General features: G+C 41.7%; 1 protein-coding gene across 2 annotated transcripts in view; it reads left to right on the plus strand.

Moving 5' to 3' along the window:
- LOC144691822 (uncharacterized) overlaps positions 1 to 22918 on the plus strand; it is a 41585-nt gene extending 18667 nt beyond the window's left edge. For both annotated transcript variants that reach the window (XM_078560343.1, XM_078560344.1), the window contains exons 5-13: positions 4339 to 4698; positions 5670 to 5782; positions 6342 to 6570; positions 11250 to 11530; positions 14608 to 14729; positions 16031 to 16309; positions 18218 to 18368; positions 19883 to 19979; positions 20998 to 22918. In XM_078560343.1, coding sequence (XP_078416469.1) covers positions 4339 to 4698; positions 5670 to 5782; positions 6342 to 6570; positions 11250 to 11530; positions 14608 to 14729; positions 16031 to 16309; positions 18218 to 18368; positions 19883 to 19979; positions 20998 to 21185 — 1820 coding nt within the window. In that variant the 3' untranslated portion in view covers positions 21186 to 22918. The remainder of the gene's footprint in view (positions 1 to 4338; positions 4699 to 5669; positions 5783 to 6341; positions 6571 to 11249; positions 11531 to 14607; positions 14730 to 16030; positions 16310 to 18217; positions 18369 to 19882; positions 19980 to 20997) is intronic.
- The last annotated feature ends 2187 nt before the right edge of the window (positions 22919 to 25105 follow it).

Here is a 25105-nt window from a genome sequence, read left to right on the forward strand (position 1 = left end):
AGAGAGACTGCTTCATCATAGCGATTCACAACTATTGTAAACACCTGAAATCTTTCTTACATTAATGCAGTGATCACGGGATGGTGTTATTCATGGATAAATGTAAACTTCATAGGCAAGATGTACCTTTTATTGGACACTTTGCTAAAGGAAGGGAATTTTGTGTGAATCCAGCTGAAATTAAGGTGGTTTTGGAGTTGCCAACGTCAACTGATGTAGCAGAGCTCCAGAGTATGTTATTCCTGCATCTGTCAGACATAACAGCGCTACTCAGGATTTAATGCCGAAGAACTCAGAGCTTCTGGGGGAGAAGTACAAGAATTGGTCCTGCAATGACTCAAGGTAGAGGCCACTAACACGCCAGTCTTGGGTATAATAATCTCGAGGAAGAAGTCACATTTAGTGCAATGCATCTCGATCTGGACTTGGAGCAGCAATGAAGTAGACAATCAGTCACATATGCACCGAGCATTGACATCAGCAGAGATGAGAGATGTACAGATCGAGGAAGAACTAGTGATTTTGTTTGCCTATGATAGATTTAAAGCTTACATCTATAGTTGGGCGGTGGTGAATATTAATGGGTCACCGTTGGCTAGAATCAATAATTCCTAAGACGCTAAACAGACTCCCAAAAAATGCTCCAAAGGGACAAAACTTATTCGCATAACAATGGCGCTACACAGGCTTATGTTAATTACCTGAGGGCCATCAACTCTGTGGGCTGCTACCTGTGTGGCCTATGTAGTGTCCTTCAATGATATAACAAAAAAAAATTCCACTCAAAAGTTTTGTCTGTAAGTGTCTTATAAGGAAGTGGAAGAAGATAGTCCAAGCAGATACACTGAGCAGAGCATACTTGCTAGAAGTTAACGCCTGTGTCCTTACATGTGAGCTGGATGAAACTGATCATTGCAACCACTGGCCACAACTTAATCATGCTGCTTCTGATGACCCAGTTCAGAAGTAACTATGGGCTATCGATTTGGCTAGGCTGTCTGGTCTGAGGTACATTAATGCCTCAATTTCAAGGGAAATTGATTTTCAAAGGACAATAACACATGGTACCAGCTGTATTGTGTAAGCAATCAATGTCATTAGCTTATTCAACACACCATCTGCATAGAAGGTTGCATTTGTGACAGCCTTGACTGACCTAGGATGTCAACAGAGCTTAAACAATACGTAGCAAAGCGAGATATCTGCTTGACTCAGTGCAGTTCTCTAAGGAACCATTATTACAGATTGTGGTACAGCCTTGGTCAAAGGTTGGGGCTGGCCTTTGTGAGTTACTTGGCCTTACCCTACTCCTTGAAAGTGACTATTAGAATAATACTATCGAAGAAGCCGGCTTCAACTCTGTTACTACATGCAATGCTCTGAGAGACCTCCAAGAGATGTTTCTGAGATTTGGGGTACCAATCATCCTGGTAACAGATAGTGGTCCAGAGGTTGAATCCACAGAATTTGATCCAAGAGACAGGGGTTGAGAAATGTAAAGTCATCATCTCCTTACCCACTGTCCAATGGCATAGCCGAGATTGATGAGATAAGAGCCCAAATAACTCTTACAAAATGCAAGGACCTGGTCAATTAGAGTTTCTACCTCTATTAGGTTGATGCAACATGGTGAGTGAAGGTGTAGGACTGAGGAAGAGACTTTTGTGCTTGTTATCATGGAGCAATGTCAGCAGTATTACTATGACATACGAACATACAAACTAGGAGCAGGAGTAGGCAACTCGGCCCTTCAAGCCTGCTCTGCTATTCGGTAAGATCAGGGCCAATCTGATTGGAACCTCTCGCCTACTGCCAATAACCTTTCACCCTCGTTAATCAAGAATCTATCTAGCACTGCCTTAAACATATTCAAAGACCTTGCTTTCACTGCCTTTTGAGGAAGAGAGTTACAAAGACTCACGACCCTCTGAGATAATAACGTTTCTCCTCATCTCTGTCTTAATTGAGCGACCCCTTATTTTTAAAGCATGACCCCTAGTTCTAGATTCTCCCACAAGAGGAAACATCCTCTCCACATCCATCTGTCAAGACCTCTCAGGTCTTACTCTTCTAAACTCCAATGGATACAAGCCTAACCTGTCCAACCTTTCCTAATAAAACAACCCGCCCGTTCTTGGTATTAGCCTAGTAAACTTTCTCTGAACCGCTTCTAATGCATTTACATCTTTCCTTAAATGAGGAGACCAATACCGTACACAGTACTCCAGATGTGATCTCACCAGTGCCCTGTACAACTGAAGAATAACCTCCCTACTTTTGTATTCAGTTTCCCTCGCAATAAATGATAACATCCTATTAGCTTTCCTAATTACTTGCTGTACCTGCATACTTGCTGTACCTGCATCTGGGTGTCATGCACTAGGACACCCAGATCCTTTGAATCTCAGAGCTCTGCAATCTCTCACCATTTAGAGAATATGGTTCATTTTTATTCTTCCTGCCAAAATGGACAATTTCACATTTACCCAATTATACTCCATTTGCCAGGTCTTTGTCCACTTGCTTAACCTATCCATGTTACTTTGTAGCCTCCTTTCGTCCTCCTCACAACTTACTTTCCTACCTACCTTTGTGTTGTCAGCAACTTTAGCAACCATTCCTTTGGTCCCTTCATCCAAGTCATTTATATAAATTGTAAAATGTTGAGGCCCCAGCACTGATCCCTGTGGCACACTACTCGTCACATCCTGCCAACCCGAAAAAGACCCATTTATGACTACCCTCTGTTTCCTATTAGATGGCCAATCTTCTGTCCATGGCAATATATTATCCCCTACACCATGAACTTTTATTTTCTGCAATAACCTTTGATGTGGCACCTTATAAAATGCCTTCTGGAAATCTAAGTACAATACATCCACCGGTTCCCCTTTATCCATGGCACATGTAATCCTTAAAAGAACTCCAATAAATTGGTTAAATATGATTTCCCTTCCACCAGGCCATATTGACTCTGCCTGACTGCCTTATTGCTATAACATCTTTAATAATAGCTTCTGACATTTTCTCTATGACAGATGTCAAGCTAAGTGGCCTGTAGTTTCCTGTTTTCTGCTTCCTTGTCTTTTTGAATAAAGGAGTTACGTTTGCTATTTTCCAATCTAAAGGGACCTTTCCTGAATTTAGGGAATTTTGGAAAATTAAAACCAACTAGTCACTTCTTTCAAGAGTCTAGGGCAAAATTCATCAGCATCTGGGGATTTGTCAGCTTGCAGCTCCAACAATTTGCTCAGTACCACTTCTCTGGTGATTGTAATTTTCTTGAGTTCACCCCTCCCTTCCATTTCCTGATTTTATGGGATGTTACTAGTATCCTCCATTGGGAAAACTGATCCAAAGTATCTGTTCGATTCATCCGCCATCTCCTTACTTTCCATTATTAATTTCCAAGACTCGCTTTCTATAGGACCAATGCTCACTTTGTTAACTCTTTTTTAAAAATTTAAATATCTACAGAAACTCTTACTATCCATTTTAATATTTCCAGCTAGTTTTCTCTAGTACTCTAACTTTTTCCTCCTTATTAATCTTTTTGTCATTGATGCTGTTCTTCATAAGCTGTCCAATCTTCTGACCCCCCCCATCCACCCTTGTGAAATTATTTGCTTTTTCTTTAAGTCTGACACTGTCTTTAACTTTTTTAGTGAACCACGGCTGGGGGGTTCTCCCCTTGGAAGTTTTCTTTCTCAGGAATGCTTAACTCACTTCAATAATTATACCCTAGCAATGTAGTGTAGATGAAAATTACTGGCTAGAGAACTTGGGAGTGCTGGAACATATGCACGTGTGCTGGGTCTTAGAAGTTATGATGTGCAATAGGAGGCTCATCACACTGCAGGAATTGGCATCAGTTGTTTTTTGCTGATGAGGCATATGTAAGCAAAACGGCTGAGATTAAGGACTTCTCTGAAATACATGTCCCCCAACTGTCCTCCAAACTGTCCACAGTCTCCAATGCAAGTGACAACAGCTCCAACACCTAAAATTCCTGGTAGTCAGACGGTAGTCACTGGTCACAGTTTGGGAAGACAGTATCAACTTGTTTTTAAGATGCCTGTTTGTGATTGTGTTTTCGGTTTCAGTTAAATTTCAGAGTTCCTCTATTTGTGTGTGTGATTGTTAAAACTCTGAATTAAATAGTATATCCTTTCCTATATTGAGGGGAAAAATGTGAGGAGGGATGCACATTTGGGTGTGTGTGTGTGTGTGTGTCTGTGTCAGATTGGGTTAAACATGTATGTCACATTAGGCACTTCATGCTATGTAGAGATGCTGATCCCTTTCCATTTATTGGATTTATTCCTTGTTCTTCCGCAGATAGCATTCTACAAACTGGGAATACATGGATAGCACAAGGTCAGAGTGTTGACAGGTGCAACGCAATGCAAGAAACATGGAGTTCAAATGCAACCAGTGTGACCAAAGTAATGATCCAGGGTACAATGGTCCTGGAAAATGTTACAGTTGAGAACTCAACGGCTCCAGTTGGGAAATCCAGAGAGACTGATTCAACGGATTCTACATGGGTAAAAAGTAGCACAACCGATACCCCCAATGACACATGGCCAGTAAACCAGTCAGGACAGAGGAGCACAACCACTTCAATTGTTGCAACTCAGACAACGATACGCTCAGAGATGGCGACAGATATAGCAGCCACCATTACCATGGAAGCAGGTACTCTTGTACAAAGAACTGACTTTGAAGTGTCAAGCACTAAAATAACAAATAAGTTGTGGTGTGGCACAAACTGAGACTGCAGCTTGGTGTTGGCGGGTAAAGGACAGCTGTCCATGCAGTTCTAATTGTTCCCAAGGTCATGCTCAATAATAAACAGCAGGGACCTAAATACAACAAATTGGCAAAGTCATGTGCATTCTTGCAGTGTAATATGTAGTGGAGATGAACTTTGGGGAAGAATTACTCATGTGGCCATAGAAAGAATTTCTACAGTGTCTTTCATAACCTCAGGATGTTCCAAATCAATTTACAGCTAATTAAGTAACTATTGCAATGGAAGATACATGGAAGCCAGTTGCACAGAGCAAGCTCCCACAAATGACTATGTGATAATGACCAGATCATTTGTTTTCTTTTAATGATGTTGACTGAGGGATAAGTATTGGCCAGGACAGCAGAGGTACCTCGCCTGCTCTTCTTTGAAATAGTGCCATGGGATCCACTACATCCACCTGAGAGAGTAGATGGCTATGCACTGTGGTATGGCAAATGTTTCAATAAGAACATGTTGAAGATTGTCCTCTACACACCAAGTTGAATTTCGATTTAATTAACGCCACTAATCAATGCTCACTATTTTATAATTTCTCTCTCTCCTTTTAGCCTGAAGGCAATGCTCTCTGGTACCTTGTCAATTTGACCTTTCATCACTATGTTTGATCCTAGATAGCCAGTGAACCTGGGCTGTTTTAGAATGGGGTGGGGGAGGGAGGCTCACCCAAAGTCCTTTAGGGTCCACTTTCAAGATGGGGGTCACTGGATAGAGGTCAGAATTGAGGAGCCCATCTGATTTTACCCCTCTCCTAGTCTCGAATGGAAAAGTCATGAGCAGCACCTCTGTTTCCAATCTCAGGAGTCATCTGAAAAGGTTTAAAACAACTTGATGTCTCAATTTGTATATTTTGCAGCCTTTACTGCATTCAGAGCTTCCGTTTTGATCACCAGTTGGAACTTCACTGAAGAACTCAACTATGTAACCAGCATCGCCTATAGAAAACTGGAGAAGCTCTTTGTAATCCAGGTAAGGTGTCAAACTGGATGCAGATGCAATGAAAGAAATAAAGAACTTGTAGTTTTATAGCACCTTTCACAACCTCAGGGCACCTCAGTATGCTTTATAGCCAATACGTTTATTGAACTGTAGTCTTTTATTGATTGTAGGAAATGCAGGCATTTCACACGCAGCAAGTTCCAGACAGCATGAGTCAGTGGTCAGCTTATCGGCTTTAAGGCGTTGAGCTTATCGGCCTCTAATAGAACTCTGCTGCTCTTTAGGGAGTGCCATGGGATCGTTTACGTCCACCTGAGAAGGCAGATGGGATCTTGGTTCAACTTCTCATCCAAAATGCAGCATCTCTGACAGGGCTGCACTGTCTCAGTATGACACTGGACTGGGACTTGAGCCCGCGAACATCTGACTCAAGTGAGAGTGCTATCAATCTGCAAAGAGCTGCAGTGACCACACCACTCCCCCATTAGGCAAACTGCCTCAATTGTGCAGTACATGACCCATACCTATTGAGGTAGGCGTTGCTGAAAGAAACTTGTCGCTAAGCACCCTGTGTTTTTCTGCCTGCCAGTTATCTCAGCTGCTGACTGAAGCTGCAGAAGTAGCCTTCAACCGTGCACTTAATTTCACCATATTGGTGGAAGGATTTAGAAAAGGCAGCGTCATCGTTGACTTCATCCTCCTGACTGATATCGGGGAAAATGTGACCCTGGCCACCATGAATTCTGTGCTAATATCTGCTGTTGACCAGTCCTTGAGACCAGAGAGTGGACTTTGTATGTCTCATGGAAATATCGAAGGTAAGAGGATAGAATGCCTACTTGGGGAACATTGTCTGAGACAGCACAAAAGATTGGGGACTTTTAAAAGTGAGTGAGTTACAGCCAAGGTTTGTGTTTTCTGCAATTTTTTCTCCTGGCTTAAATATCAAATTGCCGGAATCAGGCCCCGCCACAATACCAGTCACACCCCCAAGTTGAAGTTGTGAGATTCCACTGATTGTGCTGTTTGTGAAGGCTTTTCAAATTGTGTTCATTTTCTTAGGCGCACAGGCCCTGATGGAACATTTTAAAAGTATTTTCATATTAAAAATTATTTACCATAAAACTGACTAGTGCACATCAATGAAGCTATTAAATAGTTCAGTTCAGTCCTTTAAAGTCATTTTATGTAATTTTAAATTGGGTCACTCATAAGTGGAATGCTGGATACCCTCATTAAAAAAGCTTTTATTTTTGTAATAACCCCATTTTCAGCTGTATTATTGAAATTTCACTAGACTACCATTCGTAAATACATCAAGAAACAGTAAATGACAAAAAGAAACAATTACATTCTACTACACTGCCCTACCATGGTTCATTAAAGATTTTGGCTGAAAAATTGGGCTGCGTAGTGCCATTGGTGTCAGTGCTACAGGTGGTACTGAAAATAGTGGCTAATCTGCTTCCATCACTTCTGGCAAGGCCATGCAGCCTGCTTTGTTGGGAAGGGCATTAGCATGTGTGTGTTGTGCAAGCACCACAAAAGCATGAAGAGTGGGTAAATCATGACGCCACTCAGCATCTAATGCTCATTTAGCACCCGATCTGCTGTTTTGGACCTTGCAGGCCCTGTTAATGTCTTCTTTTAACCATACACAGCTGGCATGCCACGCTAGTAACTCAGAACACTGTCTCCTCCAAGTGATTGAGGAGGTGTAGCTATGGCCGTCCTCTGGTATTTCTCTGCTGCTCCCTCCGGTTATGGGTTACACTACGTCATCCTGCAAGATGGAAGAGTGTCAGTGAGATTGTGTTGCAGTGTGTTTGGGTGATGTGTCTGTCAATAGCTGGAGGAATGTGGAAGCAGCAAAGGTGGGTGTGAGGCTGGCAGCTTTGATAGGTGTCTGAAGGTGAGGTGGAGTATTAGGTATGAATCCTGACTGCTAGAGATTGCTGATGGGTGAGTGAATGGGCTGTGTGCATTGAGCAGGGTGAGAGGTTGGTGGTGTGATGGGTAGGAGATGTCATTTAAGGATGCATTCACTGACCTTGACCATCTGTTTTGAGGTTATTGAACCTTTTGCAGCATTGCAGCCAGGACTCCTTGAATTGATGTTCCTGGCCACCTGCTCTAGTTCTCTTCGTAGTTCATGCTTCGAGGACCTTCTGGCTCCCTCCGGGAAAATTATGTCTTTCCTCCTTTCCACCTCCATCACCCAGGCCTCCAGTGCCCCACGAGAGAACCTGGGAGCCCTCTCTCTCTCTCTCTCTCTCTGACTTGTTGCTCCATTGTAATCTTTATTCCTTCTCATTAACACTCTTGAAGACAGTTTCAGTATCTGCTGCAGCCAGAATGCACCTCCCTTTGAAAAGGTGCAGGTGGCCTTTAAGAATTACAGGTTAGCTTCAACTTGTGCTAACTGTGAACACGAGGCAAGGGAGTCAAGAGTTATGGATGGTGGGGGGGCAGACAGGAAAGTGGAGTTGAGACCACAACTAGATGAGCCATTATCTTATTGAATGGCGGAGCAGGCTCGAGGGACCTAATGACCTACTCCTGCTCCTAAATCCTATATTCCCGCCTGGGCCTCCTGCTGAATTTGCAGCTGTTTGGCAGCATGTTTAATATGGGCTTATCATGATGATGATCAGACAGCATGAAGTTTTCATGCTGATCATGATCTCTGTGCCCTATGCCTTTATGTTTGTAATAATATCAACGAATCTCGTTGGAAACTTGAACTGCAATCTTGCCACTGCCAATGGCATTTTGGGTATAATTTCCCAATGGTCCTGAGTGGAAACTCTACCCCAAGATCTTTGGGAAAAGGCCACTTCAACAACTGACTTTGTGATCGCTGTCAATCTGATTGTTTTGATTTGTTGCGATGTGAAAAATCTATTCTCCATCCCCAGTTGCCTTGAGAACATTAGAATCCAACCATTAATGGTTGATTTTCAATTCAGCTCCCCCAATGGCAATTAGGCAGCCGGGCAGTTAAAATACACAGTATAATATACCCTTACTTGCTACCTTACACTTTTGAGCAGATGAGACGGAAACCTGCTGAAAAGCAGCGGAACCCTTTAACTATGCAAATTTATACTCACAATGTTATGGGTTCAACTGCAACTGTAACTGCAAACTTGTGTGGGGAAGCAATGGGTCAAGGCTTCCTCGTCAGGCCAAGAGAAACCATATTCAGACAAGGCCCAAAAAGGTAAATTAATTATAATGCAATTTTCTAGGGCTCTGGTGAGACCACACCTGGAGTACTGTTTACAATTTTGCTCTCCTTACCTAAAGAAAGTGCTACAATCCCCAGAGAGACCGATAACTTTAAGCAAGAGATTTGAATCCCCAGTGACCAACTTAACGAATAGCATGACAAGATTTCAAGTAAGATTTTTACTGTAACAAACTAAAAACAACATTGATCAAACATTACCTCATCAGCACTCAAAACTAAAGAAAAGATAACTCTTATTAACGTCTTAACACGACTGATAACCCTATGCCGCATATGTATACATTACAATACACCCTCCATAGGATTGCAGTTTTTATAGGAAACAGTCCGCTGTCCCTTCCAGCTTCCAATGGGCCCATGTGTCCCTGTTTTGCTGTGTGGTAATGTCACATGACTGCTGAAGGTCCCCTTCCTCAGTCTCCTGAGAATTCCTGAAACGACTTTAAACAAAGTCAGGCCCACTCTGGTGATTTCTTCTCCCGGCCTCACCAGGGCAAATCTTCCTGAGTCTTTAGATTGTCACAGGATGCGTCTTTTTGTCCAGAGACCATCCCCTACTTCCGCGTTTTGCCTGGTAACTCTCAGAGGACCTGCTGATCACACCAGCTGCAGCCTTTGTCTCTGTGAGACCTCTCTCTCTCTCTCTCTCTCTCTCTCGCTCTGAGTTTCTGTCCAAAACCTCTGTTTTCAGAACCTCTGAACATTTTGCACCTTGTGCTCAGTTAAGTCTTAACCTGGGCCCCTGGTCTCCATGTTAACCAAGTCACACAGGCTTGTGGCCAGGCAGAACTCATAGCAAATCACATGACTCTATTTCATTTTACTTCAAATTAAAGAGATAGTTTAAAACGTAACAAACTTATAAAACCTCGCGTTCGTAGCATAAGATACACCTAACAGAGATGGGGTGCAACAAAGGTTCATAGACTTGTTCCTGGAAGGGAGAGGACTGTCCTAGAATGAAAGATTGAGTGGATTGGGCCTGTGTTTCAGGACTTTAGATGAATGAGAGGTGATCTCATTGAAATTTTTAGAAGGCTTGACAGAATAGATTCTGAGAAGCCTTTTCCCCTGGCTGGAGAGTTTGGAATTAGGGGCCATAGTCTCAGGATATGGAAATGACCATTTTGGACTAAGATGAGGAGAAATTTCTTCACTCAGAGGCATGTGAATCTTTGAAATTCTCTACCCTAGAAAGCTGTGGATGCTTAGTTGTTGAGTGTTTTTCAAGACTGAAGTTGATAGATTTTTATATACCAATGGAATCAATGGATTTGGGGATAGGGAGGGAAGGTGGAGTTGAGGTAGATCAACCATGCTCTTATTAAATAGTGAACCAGTCTCAAAGGGCCAACTCCAGCTTCTATTTTTTATGTTCTTAATTTGACTTTTTTCCAGTTGTTCCTTTGTGGACCCAGGAAGAACAGGAATGCTCCTCTAGTCTCCACAAGGAAACTGTGGGCCTTTCCTGCCCCAAATTCTGCCACTGCTCCCCAGTGAGCGCTTCTCCCCGGGTTCGGAGAGGAGACCGGACAGAGTTAAAGTTGGCTGAGTCTCATGCTGCAGAGGGCTGGGCACTTTGCCAACAGCCTGGGGGTCAAAACTGCATAACACCCACCAGAATTTAAAGTTGGCCTTTTAGTGGGACTGGAGTCAGTTTGGGTAGAGGTGAAGTAATGAATTATTTGGGCCTTTACAAAACCTGGTAGCTTTCATGTTCACTTATCTAGTGCCAACCACAAATTACCAGATAAAAAACACAAACACACGCTCACAGTCAGTGACATGAATCCTGACTTACCTTCCCACCTTTTTTCCCTACATTTGCCCAAGCTGATTGTAATACCACTGTGCTGCTGCGTTTGAGACCTTCTGTTCTGCATGGTTCACTCCTTCACCAACTGGGTCTTTGGGGAATTTCCTCTAAGCCGCACCAATTGCTAGAAATCTGATTTGTTTTTAAGAAGGAAGGATGGGCCAGGCATTAACCAAGGCAGATTTGAAACCTTTTGGCTCTGTTTTCCATTTTTAAAAAATTTATTTACGGGGAATTAAACACTAAATCTCCTTAATAAAAGCAACATACCACAGATGCTGGAAATATGAAATAAAATGAAAGTGCTGGAAAAACTCAGCAGGTTTGGCAGCATCTGTGGAGAGAGAAATAGAGTTAACGCTTATGACTCGATAGGTAAAATATCAATTCCGAGCTGCTCATTTTATTGTCTCTTTTTTCCATTACAGACTTTGTTCAGTGTGAGAGCAACACGTGTGTCCACATCTGCAAAGCCCTCAGTGAGATGTACCAGTGTACATGTTTGAATGGGTTGAATGGCAACTGGTTTGCATGCACACACAATGAGACAACCGCCTGTGGTGGAGCCCAGGCTGTGATACCAAACCGTCTTGTGAGGGAACTTGAAAAAATGGCTCAGTTTCTAGACTTTGCAAATGACACAGGATGTTCTTTTGGCAAAAACACGCTTGACACATCTGGAATTCTGCATGTGAACGATTTATGTCAGGTAAGTGAAAAAAGTCGTGCACACACTAAACAATTGGATTGTTTTATCAAATCTTTGCACTTTTCCCTTGGAGAATGGTGCAAAGTAATGGAAGGATTTGAAGTCTGAATAACAGTCTGAGAGGCAATGGGATGAATGCTCCTTTGATAGCCATAACCACCTTCATACCAGCCAATAGGATGGTCAACCCTACAGAGTGGGAGGATTTTATGGGTTCCCATAACTCATACTATGAAGGGGGAGTGGGAAAAGGGGGACCCACACCTAGTGGGTATGAGTATCCCACTGCATGTCAGCCTAGAATTCAGAGACAAAGCTCTGGTTTCCATCCTTCTGACGCTCAGAAATTCAGTGATGCCAACTTTTCGAGCTGCCTTGCACACTTTAGGAATTAGTTCACCTCCTGACTATACTGTGCATTTTAAGTGGCATGGACTTTGGGATTAACCCAGAAGAACTCAACTTTGAGTCTGGTTGTCATTCTTGGTCAGTTGATGAACTGTGTTAATGGGAACCTGATGTCAGTATGAGTGTAGTACTCCTGCATCTTTCCCATCCCAAAACTTAATCATAAACCTAAGCTGCTTTTGCAGTGCAGTAGTGAAACGTTATTGTATTGCTGGAGGTATTTGCCCTTTGGATGAGACAGTGAATGATGGTCGGGTGTTGAGATCACCTTTAAATATCCTGCCAGCCCCTGGCCAACGGTTTTTTTTCGACCAACACAGTCAAAAACAAGTTAACTGGTCACGGACCTCGTTGCTCTCGGGCCTTACTGTTTGCAAAATGGTTGCTGTCCTTACAAGACAACAATCAATGCACTTGAAACTAACTCGGAGCTGAAGTGTTTTGAAATGTTTCTAAGAGATGTGATGAGATACTATAGAGATGCAAGGCTTGATTTTACACACAATTAAAAAGGAAAATTAAAATTCTTTTCTCCATCTTTTACCATGTTGTCATGGTAAACTTTTCATCGCGGTTTATTTTGTAGAGATTTAATTAACTCTAGTTACCTGCCTGCAATACATCCAACAGATCCACAGAATTGTTACAACGGAGAAGGAGGCCATTTGGTCCATCATGTCTGCACTAGCTGTCCAAATGGATAATTCACTTAGTGCCATTCCCTGCCTTCTGTAACCCTGCACATTCTTCCTTTCAGATAACAATCTAATTTCCTTTTGAATGCCTTGACTGGACCTGCCTCCACCACATTCTCAGGCAGTGCATTTCAGACCTTAACCACCTGCTGCGTGATAAAAGTTTTCCTTATGTTGCCTCTGCTTCTTCCACTGGAGTTTAGAAAAGTGAGGGGTGACTTGATTGAAGTAAATAAGATCCTGAACGGTAGTGACAAAGTGGATGTGGTGGAAATGATGTTTCCTCTTGTGGGTGAGTCCAGAACTAGAGGGCATTATTTTAAAATTAGGGGTTGCCCTTTTAGAACAGAGATGAGGAGAAATTCTTTGCTCCGAGGGTTGTGCGACTTTGGAACTCTCTGCCTTGGAAGGTGGTGGAGGCGGGGCCATTGAATATTTTTAAGGCAGAGGTAGATAGATTCTTGTTAAACCAGGAAATCAAAGGTTATCGGAGGTAGATGGGAATGTGGAACCTGAAACACAAAACAAATCAGCCGTGATCTGACTGAATGTTGGGAGCAGGCCCTAGGGGCCGAATGGCCTACATCTCTGCTCCTATTTCGTATATTTGTACGTTCACGTTTCTTTTGCCAATTACTTTATACCTGTGCTCTCTTGTTATTCTAGGAGTGATATTTTTCTGCATTGTTCAGCAATGAACCTTAGTCAGTTCATTGTGAATAATGAATGATTATTATTAATAATATTATTAATAATGCAGTGCACGATAATGCATTGCAGTTTGAGACTCACAACTCTGCAATTGCAGTTTGAACCATTTTCATTACAGTTGTGCTTTCCAAATCGTGTTGCATCTTTCAGTTATTTTCACATCTGAGAATTTGCTGCTCAATTCTAATATCCCCAATTAATGATAAATGATCTATTCTTATACTTCAGTTCATAATAATGTTAAACAGTCACGGGTGTATTTTTGAAGACTGCAGCCAATCTCAAAGCTTGGGTGGAATAAATAAAGCTCTGGGTTTATTCTCTTGAGGAGATTTTTTTTTCCATTCTAATTTTTTCTCATCCTTTCCTGAGGATCAACTTATGGCTCTGCAGGTAGGAGGATCCATTTAACACTTCCACCCAAATAACCAGCCTTCATTTGCCTTTTATTCATGTCTAGCTGCAGTTTCAAGGGAGATATGTTAAATGGGAAGGCATGTGTTCAGGTTTCATTACCCTGAACTCAGTAGTGAATTTTTGATGACAATCATAGCCAAACATCGCAGTCCTATTCTTCAGCTTGAGCTCCATGCAAGTTCAGCTCCCCACCAGGAATTTAGAACAGCTATTTCTTTCTTAGCTATGGTGTCAAGGATGAGCCAGTGGTAGCAATCTCACCTCTGAGTCAGAAGGTTGAGATCACGTGTTCTACTCCAAATATTTAGGCATTAATCTAGGCTGACACTCCCAGTGTAGCACTGTGAGAGTGCAGAACTGTCATAGGTGCCATGCAAAAGGTGCTAAACCAAGACTCCATTTGCCCCCTAAGGTGGATGTAAAAGATTCCATGGCACTGTGTTGTCGAAGAGCAGGGGTCTTAACCCTGATGTTCTGGCAAATATTCATCTCACAATCACCGCTAAAAATACAGATACAACATTTTGTGGGAGCTTGCTGTGCACAAATTGGTTGCTGAGTTTCCCGCATTATAACAATGACTAAGCTTCAACATATTTAATTGGCTAGAACTAACTGATTTGACTAAGTGCTTTGGGATGTCCTGAGCTCATGAAAGGTGCTATAGAAATGCAAGTTCTTTCTATGCAGTACTCCCATTAAATTTTCTTCCTCCTTTAATGAATCACAAATACGCTTGAGTCTGAACCACCCACAGAAACATTCTTCTGCAAGAGGATATATTTATCAGTGACCAGGAATAATAAAAATGTCACTTTTTTTCCCCTTCACGTCACTATATTGCAGAACGTCACCGATGCTGTCACGGATCTGTGGCTAGAATGGAAAAGTGAAGAGTTGCGCCTGTATTTGGAGGGACCCAACATCACGGCCTGTCGATTTTCAGTTTCCCCTGAACAAGAGATGATGTGAGTGCAGCCTCTGAGGCTATGTCAAAAGCAAAAATAAATAATTTAAGTAACCGTGGGGTCATCGGAGAAGAGGCGGGAAGTTTTCACTCAGCATCCTCTAGACGGAGAGCACCTCATTGCTCTCCAGGTTGTTAGAGTAGGGGGTGGTGTGGGATGGGGGAAGGGTATTATCCAGGCTGCTTGTGTCTGCATGTTGGCCACTTACATAGCAACAACTGTGTGGACCTTGCACAAACTCTTCTGCATTTTCCTCTTGACCACAGTACTTTAAAATTAAAATTTTTTAAGTGAAATATAGCTTCATAAATTAGTAAATGCCCAAACTGCCATAAATAAATACATGTCTATGACTTAGAGCAACATTATGGGGGAGACCTTCAATGTAGATATTAAACTTTTACCATGATCCAGACACTTCAGTGGTCATAAATATGAAAATAGAATGGCAAATTTTGCATTTTGGATGCATTGCCTATTGCTATTTATGTGGAAATTTTTCAAACTGGTGCTATAATTTACAAAACACATGTACAAATATCTCGCACCAGCGACAGTTGACCTGTAATTGATCTCAGGATGATTGCAACAAGGAAACTTAGCGGTCTTAAAAGGATGAGGCTCTTTCAATACCTTAGCAGCAGAATAATACATGGTGAACTACATGGTGTGCTGCCCCAGTCATTGTCAATCAGCCCATTATCCAACTTCTTGAGTGTAATGTCAGCGGAGATCTAGACCTCTGCTGCCTGTATCCTAACTTGCACAATGTCCTGTTTGCTCATCAACCCTGTGGTTGCTAACACACGTTGGCTCCTATTCCAGCAACACCTCCATTTTAAATTCTCACCCTTGTTGTCAAATTCCTCCATGGTTTTGCCCCTCTCTATCTTTGTAATTTCCTCCAGCCTGACACCCTTCTGAGATCTCTGCGCTCCTCCATTTCCAGATTAGTGCCCATCCCTGATTTTAATCGCTCCACTATTGGCAGCCTTGCCTTCAGCATCACAGGTTCCAAGTCCTGGAATTCCCTCCCTAAACCTCTCCCCTTCTCCATCTCTCACTCCTGCTTTACCATGTTCCTTAAAATCCCTTAAAATCAGAACTTTAATCTAATATCTCCTTATATGGTTCAATGTCAAATTTTGTTTGGTAGCATTGCTGCGAAGTGGCCTGAGGCATTTCCCTGCATTAATGGCACAGGACAGAACGGTGACTGATCCATGCTTGTTGCTGTTTTATTGACTAGTTCTGATGTTTGTATGTACTGTACACATTGGTAAAATCTCAACATCTTGCAGGTACAAAATAATTTATAGCACAGGTGGAATCAGAGGGTCCTTCCTGATCGACTATGCATGTTTGAATGATGAGCAACCCTCTGCTTTGGCAAAAAACGAAAGTTTAAATGTGACCATGATTCGGCAACGGAGGTCCTTTACTGTCCACGAAAACGAAAGCCTGAATGTGACTTTAAGCATCCAGTCGGGGCTGGCCAGGAACCCCCAACTCTTCGTAAAGAGCTGCCATGCTGTGTCATCATCACATGTACCTGAAGGGGACCAACTAGTAGAAAATGGGTAAGGATAAAGGTTTGAACTGGAGCCTCAATTAATAATAACAATGACATTTTATTCAAGAAACACGTTTGCAGCCAGAAAGCTGAATTGCAATGTGATTTACATCAAAAAATTCATATGCAGACTAAGTAATTAGGTTAAAATGGTGCAAACATGTAACAATCATGTAGTATAAAAAATAGACAAGAAAATTCAGCGGGTAACAGGAAAGAGGCGGATGGGATATTAAAAGAAAGGTAATGTTGAATTAATTTATATTAAAATTACAAAGCAATACCCCATTCCTACATTGCAGGCACTGAAGTACACACAGATTTCAACATTTGAGTACTTAACTGAGGAGCTGAACTATGGAAGGATTAGGGCTACATTGTACTTTTCCACCCTGCGTCTTACGCAATTGAATTTAGTTGAACCTCTGATTGGCCTGGATGTGGTGGTGGTAACCAGTCCTGAAATTGGGTAGATTGCATAAGTGATTTTCATCTTGTTTGTAGAGTTTCAAACTTTGTGACGTGAAAGGACGTTGTCGTGCGACTGGTACTGAGGGCCTAAGATCAATCTCAGCTCACCCTTCTGTATTCTTCTGATCTGAGCAGTTTGTGCGTGTGTGAGGGCAGGGTTGATTAACAACAGATCACAGGCAGGGAATCTGAAAAGGATGAGGGATCTGAGAATGAAGATCTGTATTTTTTTTTATCGTATTGTCCACTTGGCCATCCCACTTCAAGTTGACTTGAATGTACCTACACAGGACTTTCAATATTTTCACCTTTGTCAGGGTGAAATTGGCTAACTTTTTATGCTCATGTCTACTGAAGTCTATTTGCATGGCATTACATTTAATAGCATTTAGCTACATACTGTTTTCCTCACAACATGGCTTACTTATGGTTTACTATTTTAATGTTCTTACACATGGTCTGCTAATAATCACAATGGATGCACACTATTTTATTAATATTTTTCATTTCCCCTTCCCCCCTCCTCCCAGCCCACCCATTTCATTTGTCCGTTCCTCAGAAATGCTTGGATACAATTCCAAGTGTGGCTACTCCTCTCTTGTGTGACACCTGATTTTGCCTTTTATTATTGAGGACCCTAGTTGAAGGACCAAAGCTATTAGTGTAGGTTGACAGAAACGTGAACTTAAATAGAATTTCTAAAAATGGTTCCAATATTACAATACATATAAGATATATGGATGAAGAATGAAAGGACTTTCATTTGCTTTTATAGAGACTCTTCTATCCCCTCAGAACATTTCAAAGCCACTTGAGTACTTTTTGAGATGTAGTTACTCATGTAATAGGGGAAAAGGTGGCAGCCAATTAATGTATCGAAAAGAACCACAAACAGCAATGTGATAATTTAAGAAAAAACTCTGGAGGCACTCGGCAGGTCTGGCAGCATCAGTGGAGAGAGAAACAAAGTTAATGTTTCACATGAGTGAGCTTTCATTAGATTGGGATAATGAGCAAATAATCTGTTTTTATTTGCTGATATCTATTTTACTGATTAAGGTTGCGGGATTACCTATAAGACAGGGTAGCACTCCCTCTGTACTGCACTGAAGTATCAGCCTGGATTATGTGCTTAGGTGTCTGATAGGGGCTTGAACTCATGACCTTCTGACTTAGAGGCAAGAGTCCAACCACTGAACCAAGGCTGGCACCTTTAAGAATAAGACAAGGCTTGGTTGTGATTCCTGTCAAGGTTGAAGAGCCCATTGCCTCTGTCCAGGTGCACAGATGAAGACTTGGGCAAGGATTGCTTGGTTCCCACTGCCCATTGGAACCTAGTCAGGTCCTTCAGAAGAAAAGGGGAAATTTATCTCATAACATGACATAAAGGATGGTTAATGTTTTAATCCAGTAGATATTCACTCTGTCTTATTTCCTCCATTAGGTGTCCGATATCAAATGGAGTCTCAATTTTTCACAATGGAGATTCCTCGTTAGTGTTGCTGTCTGTCGAGGCATCTATCGCAAAGAACTCCTCCTTCTTGAAGTGTGAATTGCAAATTTGTGCTGAAAACCAATGTGCCTGCCCCAGTAATGTGAGTGGAATGCATATTATTTGCTGATAGAAACCAGAGCAATGCCTCACCTCGTTCACTATGTGTAGTGATATCGGGAATGGGTTCAGGTTATTTCATGATGGTAAGAAAGGACCAAATGGCCCCCTTCTGTGCTGTATCATTCTCTGATTTTCTCTGATCAATACTTTTGGCAAAACTCTAAACAGGTTTGGGGGTTAAACCATTGTTAGAACCTTGAACCAGGAAAAAAAAAGCCTTAAGGTTCAACTTTCATCCATTCCATCTTCTTATTCCTATTCTGCCTTTCTGCTCTTGCCCAAATGAGAGTGACCAGTGCTAGGGTCTGATCCCATGGTTGCTGACAGCTCCCCCATAACATGCATTGTGTCAGCCTGCAACTGGACTAAATTTTGATATGTGACTTCAATAAAGATGAAAATTGGGATGTAAACGAGGCTGCCAATTTGTTATCACCCATTTTCCAACATTGCATGAAGTTAAGGTCTACCCTGATGAGCCTATTTGTCTGTGGGAGCATCACTCTTTAGCTTGACACTTCCCTCATACTGAGTTCACAAGTTCTTTGGCTGATTTTGTTTTTCTTCACTTCCTAGTGTCGGGATGCTGTGGCAAATTGCATCACCGCCCTGCAGATATTAACTCAGAGCCAAGATTAAGCATGGACTTTCTTGTTCTGTAGGGTTCAGCACCTCATGCTAAGGATTTGAAATCACCTGAACCAAGGCTGGCACCTTTAAGAATAAGACAAGGCTTGGTTCTGGTTCCTGACAAGGTCTGTCCAGGTGCACAGATGAAGACTTGGGCAAGGATTGCATGGTTCCCACGGCCCATTGGACCCTAGTCAGGTCCTTCAGAAGAGGAGGGGAGAAAATGTTACGAAATAAAGGAGGGTTAATGTTTTAATCCAGTATGTAGAAACAAGAGTTAATGCTTCAGGTTGACGATTTTTCATCAGAACTGATGACAGCCATCACCCTGTCATGTTAACTCTATCCCTTTCCACAGATGCTGCCTGGCTTGCTGAGTATTTTCAGCATTTTCTGTTCAAATGTTAATATGTAGGCCAGCAATTCACAAGAAAACAATTGTAGCCTACATAAGTGATCCATCTAAAATGGAAGCCTCTTATTATTTTAACTTATTTTATTGTTTGTTTAAAGAGGAATCGTCATTCTGACTGAATGTCTTTGGACTGGACTTGTAAACTGGGAAATGTTGGAATGACTGCTTATTCCTTTCATTTATTTCCCTTGACTATCCTGCATGATGGAGGCGAAAGGAGACAAAAACTGCGTGTGTTGATGAATCGTTTAATTTGCCACTAAATTCAAGAGCAACCATGTTTCTCATTTTACTGCATCAAAAACAACTCAAAGGCTGGGTATTTCCAGCATTTTCTGTTCAAATGTTAATATTGAGGCAAGCAATTCACAAAAAACAATTGTAGCCTACATAAGTGATCCATCTAAAATGGAAGCCTCTTATTTTATCTTATTTTATCATTCTAACAGTTGGGAAAAATTGTTGCGGCAAATTCACAAACTTTCAGGGAAAACTACGTTGAGATTGGCCCAATCACTGTCCTGAAAATCAAGAGTAAAGACAAAGGTAGGGGCTCCTTCATTCTTATGGTGACTACTGGCTTATTAAATTGCGTAATTGGATCACAGGCCCCAGGCTTGCCTAGTGCATAAATATTCCGTCCAGTGTAGTCTTAAGCCACAGGGCAGTAAATGCCAGTCTTTACTGAGTTAGCTAGTCTTAACCATGCAGTTAATAGGGTGATGCATTTGGCCTCTGAAATGCTGCTTATCATTGCTAGGCAATTCACATGTGTGGATATCAGTTGAGGATCACATTAGGATTAGCTGCAGGGCATCAGTTATCAACCCATTATTAATTTTCATACGTTAAGAATCTACTCCTGCTCCCAGTTGACCCCTTGTCCCCTCCTTCAGCTCATCAACACCCCTCCAACCCCCTCCTCGCCAATCACCTACCGGCCAAAACCACCTCCCCCCATTCCAGTCAATTGTGCCCTTCCTGCCCATCCCCCCAAAACTGCAGTTAGAATTTAAAGGTAGGACACTGTACTTTAGGGAAGATGTGAAAGCTTTGGAGGGAATACAAGATAACACAGGTATGAGAGGGGTTGGCTATAAGGAGACACTAAAGAAGTGGGCAAAGGAGGTTGAGGAGAATTGATGGAGATGTTCCAAATTATGAAGGGTTTTGATAGGGTAAACAGGGAAAAATATTTCCAATAGTTAGTGACTCCTGGGGCCATAAATATATGATCATTAGCAAAAGAACAAAAGGAGAGGCTAAAAGAATTTTCTTTTGAACACACAAGTTTCTCAGGATGTCAAATGCCTCATCAGAAACAGTGATGGAAGCAGAATCCCTAAGAGCTTTTAAGAGGGAAATGGATAAACACTTAAAAATGAAAAGACGATGTGGAGAAGATAGGGAAATGTGGCTCTTTCAGAGAGCCAGCTTGGGAACGATGGGATGAACAGCCTCCTTCTACGATGTAAAATGTTAATAATTTAGGGCAGGGTATGAGGTGTCCCTATTGGGCATCCATATGTGTGGTGTGAAATGTTTTCTGTTTTTTCATATCTAGAGCCAAGCATACTGATGGTGATTCTCATATCAGTGGGAACGATACTGCTGGTAATTCTTCTGATCAGCTTCCTGCGGTACATGTATCGGCGCCTCTCTGGCTCCAGTTTCTCGACCAAGACAAAGAATATTTCGAGCAGACAGTCATCGGTGAACCCTGTTACATTAAAGTCTTGGAAGCAGGTGTAGCAGGTGCTGAGTAACCTGGGAACAAGGCAATTGCACCAATCGCTGCAAATGGCAATGGAAAAGAAAAGAAATAATGAACTTGCATTGATATAATACAAAAGCAGAACACTTCGGAAATCTGAAATAAAAACAGAAAATGCTGGAAATACTCAGCTGGCCTGGCAGCACCTGTGGGGAGAGAGACGAGTTAACATTTCAGGTCAATAACCTTTCATTAGAAGTGGGAAAACATAGAAATGTAAAAGTTTTTAAGCAAGTGAAAGGGGGAAGAATGGAAAAAGAACAAAAAGGAAGGTTCGTGATAGGACGGAATGCAGGAGAGATTAAATGACAAAAGAGTTGGTGGCGCAAGGCCAATTTAAAGGAGTGGCAATGGGACAAGTAAAGAAACAAAAGATATGTCCAGAGAAAGGTGTGAATGGCAGAATGAGGAGCAGCTATGTCTGAAAGCAAAAAACAAAAAGGAAAAGCATGAGTAAAGCTGAAACCTGCAAAGAAAAGTATTGCGACCAGGCCTGGTCACCGCACTTTCGGAAGGATGTGAAGGCCCTTGAGAGGGCGCAGGGGAGTTTTCTTAAATATATTTGTTCACGGGACGTGGGCATCGCTGGCTAGGCCAGCATTTATTACCCATCCCTAATTGCCCATGAGAAGGTGGTGGTGAGCTTCCTTCTTGAATTGCTGCAGTCCATATGGTTACCAGAATGGTTCCAGGGATTGGGGAGTTTAGTTAAAGTGTTAGGTTGGAAAGGCAATCAATGATTTCAAAAGAAAATTGCATGTATACTTGAAGGAAATAAAATTGCAGGGCTACAGGAATCAAGCAGGGGAATGGGACTCACTGGATTGCTCTGCAGGGACCTGGCGTGGACTCGATGGGCCGAAATGCCTCCTGTGCCGTAAATGACTCTAGAAAGTAAACAAAATGGGCGCAGAGATTATTGCCTCAAAGGGTCGAACTTAATGTTGAGTCCAGAAGGCTGCAAAGTGACTAATTGAAAGATAATTGAAGCTTTGAGCTTCTGTTCAGCTTCACTGGAACACCATCAGAGGGCGGAGGGGATCTGGAATTCACTGCCTGAAAGGGTGGTAGAGGCAGAAACCCTCATAACATTTAAGAATTACTTAGGTATGCACTTAGTGCCATAACCTCCAAGGCCAAGAGCTGGAAAAGGGGATTAGGCTGGATAACTGCTTGTTGGCTAGCGCGAACATGAACCATCTTTCTACGAGCGCTACAAGAGGCCGAGGATGGAGGGGTCAGTGTGGGAGCAAGGTAGAGAATTAAAATGACAGGTGACCGGAAGCTCGGGTTATGCTTGGAGACTGAACAGAGGTGTTCCGCAAAGTGGCCACCTGGTCTGCTTTTGTTTTCTTGTTTTTTTGCAGATGCTGCCTGACCTGCTGAGTATTTCCAGTGTTTTTCCTGTTTTTATTGCCATTATGTGCCTTTCGTGTCTTCAGGATGTCCCAGTGAAGCACTTTTTGAAGTGTAGTTACTTTTTTTTAAATGTAGGTAATATAGTAGCCAATTTTCACACAGCAAGGTCCCACAGACAGCAATGAAAATAAATGACCAGGTCATCTGATATAACTGTTGGTTGAGGGATTAATATTGTCCAGCACTTTACGGAGAGCTCGTCAATATTCTTCAGGTAATGAAAATATTAGAAACCATTTCTTTAATATTGAATCCATGAATTAAAAATTCAAGAATAAACTTTTAATTTTCATGTGGTACTTTCTTGACAAAGTTTATTTCAAGTCAATATAAACTTCTGATGAAGCATTTAGGCTTATCATAACTGTAAATCTATAGAAGAAACAGAGTGGCATGGAGTGCCATCAGAATATGGCAGTTGTAACATGGATTTTATCCAGGTCGATGTTCAGGAGACAATTCTTGGAGTTGGATGGGCCACCATATGCATTCCACACACTCTCTCTTGCTAACTCAGTGTTAACAGTACACCACAGCATCACATGCCAATGGCAAAGAATTATAGACCTTCAGTTGTCTCTTTGAACGTTCTTGCCTCTTGTAAGCTGTTCTCACTTTAAATCTGCTTTCTGCTGCTTTTGACTCTTTAAATCTGAAGCTTAGAGCCTTCCTCTCTGCCATTCACTGTTAATTTCACTTAGGTCCTTTTCCAGGTTCCTGTCCTTCCTTTTGGCTAGAAGGTCTGCTTGGGACTTTCTCCTGTTCCACTCCCATGGATTTTGGGGTGTTTTCTTTAGCTTGGGACTGGCTATTTGTCCGCTTTGCTCCAGTCTCTCCTGCCAGCTATTTTCAAAACCAACTGAACTCAAACAGCTTCCAAAATCAAACTGCTGTTTCTCTGTGTATGTCTATGGGAAGGACCTACCTCTCTCAACCCCTGTTGCTAGGCAACAGCACTATTTTTTTCTCTACCCTTGTTTGCTTAATTTAGCTTATAGTTGTAAAACTCTCATTGGAAATGCAAGCACCTTTTAAAGTGAAACTAAAACTCAATTTGACTTTTCTTAACACACAGATACAGAAATACAAATCAAACTTAAACTAAAGCTAAAACTCATTCCTAACACTTACAAATACTAATGTAACTTACTTAATTAAACTACCTCTATTTCCCAACAATACCTGTATTTGCTTATCCTCCTCCTAGCGATGATATTGCTTCAACATAATGATATGACATAGCCGATTCTTTTTCCTGGAATTTTGGGTGTTAATCAAATGACTAATGATACCTTTTTAAATTAATTATATCCTTTTGAATACTTTACATGGACCACTGAACCATGCTTTTAGTGGTTCACCCTGTAAAGGCAGCAATGTCCAGTTTTTTTTTCTGCCACCCCATCTTTTCAAAAAAATTGGAAAATGCCTCTACATCCCTTCCCTCAAACTTTAGGAGAGCTTGCACAAATTTAAACAGCTACCCACTGGGTCTTAGGTTAGAGTCAGAATCTTCCCCATCACAATTCCCCCCAGCCTTTAGTTTTAGTTTCAGCATTCTAAGCTGGCATTCCCTTTCTATTATAGATCCTTTCTCTCTCCTGCCTCTCTGCTTGTTCCCTTTGAAATGTTTCTCTTTTTCCCTTTTCCTTCACCCAAATTTCTGGTTTCAACTTTTGTTCACCCTGCCCATGTAAACTTGCCTCCTTCTGATTCTACAGCTTCCTCTGGTTCTTTCACTTCCAAATTTTGGCCACTAGTTTTTTGAAGGTCTGCTTCCTTAGCAGTCGCTTTAACTTCTATCTGTAACTCCTCCACCATACTCACCAAATTGTGCAATGGTTACTATCATTAAAGAGTCAAAATTGAACTCAGGCTGCTTCACAGAATCACGGAATTTTAATGGCACAGAAGGATGCCATTCAGCCCATCGTGCCTTCATTGGCTCTCCAAATGAGCATTCTGACTAGTGCCATGTTACATAGATAATCGTTCTTTGTGGGTTAATGTGCACTCTACAAAAATTGTGAGTGAAGGAAGATTACAGATTGACCTTTCTGGATTGAAACAAATGTTGGAGAGAAAGGAAATCCCCCAGATAAAATGGGATGATGCAAGTCGTCAATTATCTGATTGTTTCACAGAAATGATTGCTTGAACCAAGAAATTGTTGGTCTCCTAGAGGAGGGGCTTTTCCTCATGTAATGCTTTGTACAGAATAAAAAAATCTTTTTTTTCTCTGATTGCTTTGAAATATTTTTGTGCAGATTAACTGTTCAGTTTTACATAAAGAGAAAGAAAGGAATCTGTTAATTGTATCAATTGAAGTTAAATAGACACAGGCGAAGGACATTGATTGGGTGGTTCTGATGAAGGGTCATACGGACTCGAAACGTTAACTGTATTCCTCGCCACAGATGCTGTCAGACCTGCTGAGTTTTTCCAGCTATTTTTGTTTTTGTTTCAGATTTCCAGCATC

Source organism: Cetorhinus maximus, chromosome 16 (assembly GCF_964194155.1).
Source record: "Cetorhinus maximus chromosome 16, sCetMax3.hap1.1, whole genome shotgun sequence".
Classification (NCBI taxonomy): domain Eukaryota; kingdom Metazoa; phylum Chordata; class Chondrichthyes; order Lamniformes; family Cetorhinidae; genus Cetorhinus; species Cetorhinus maximus.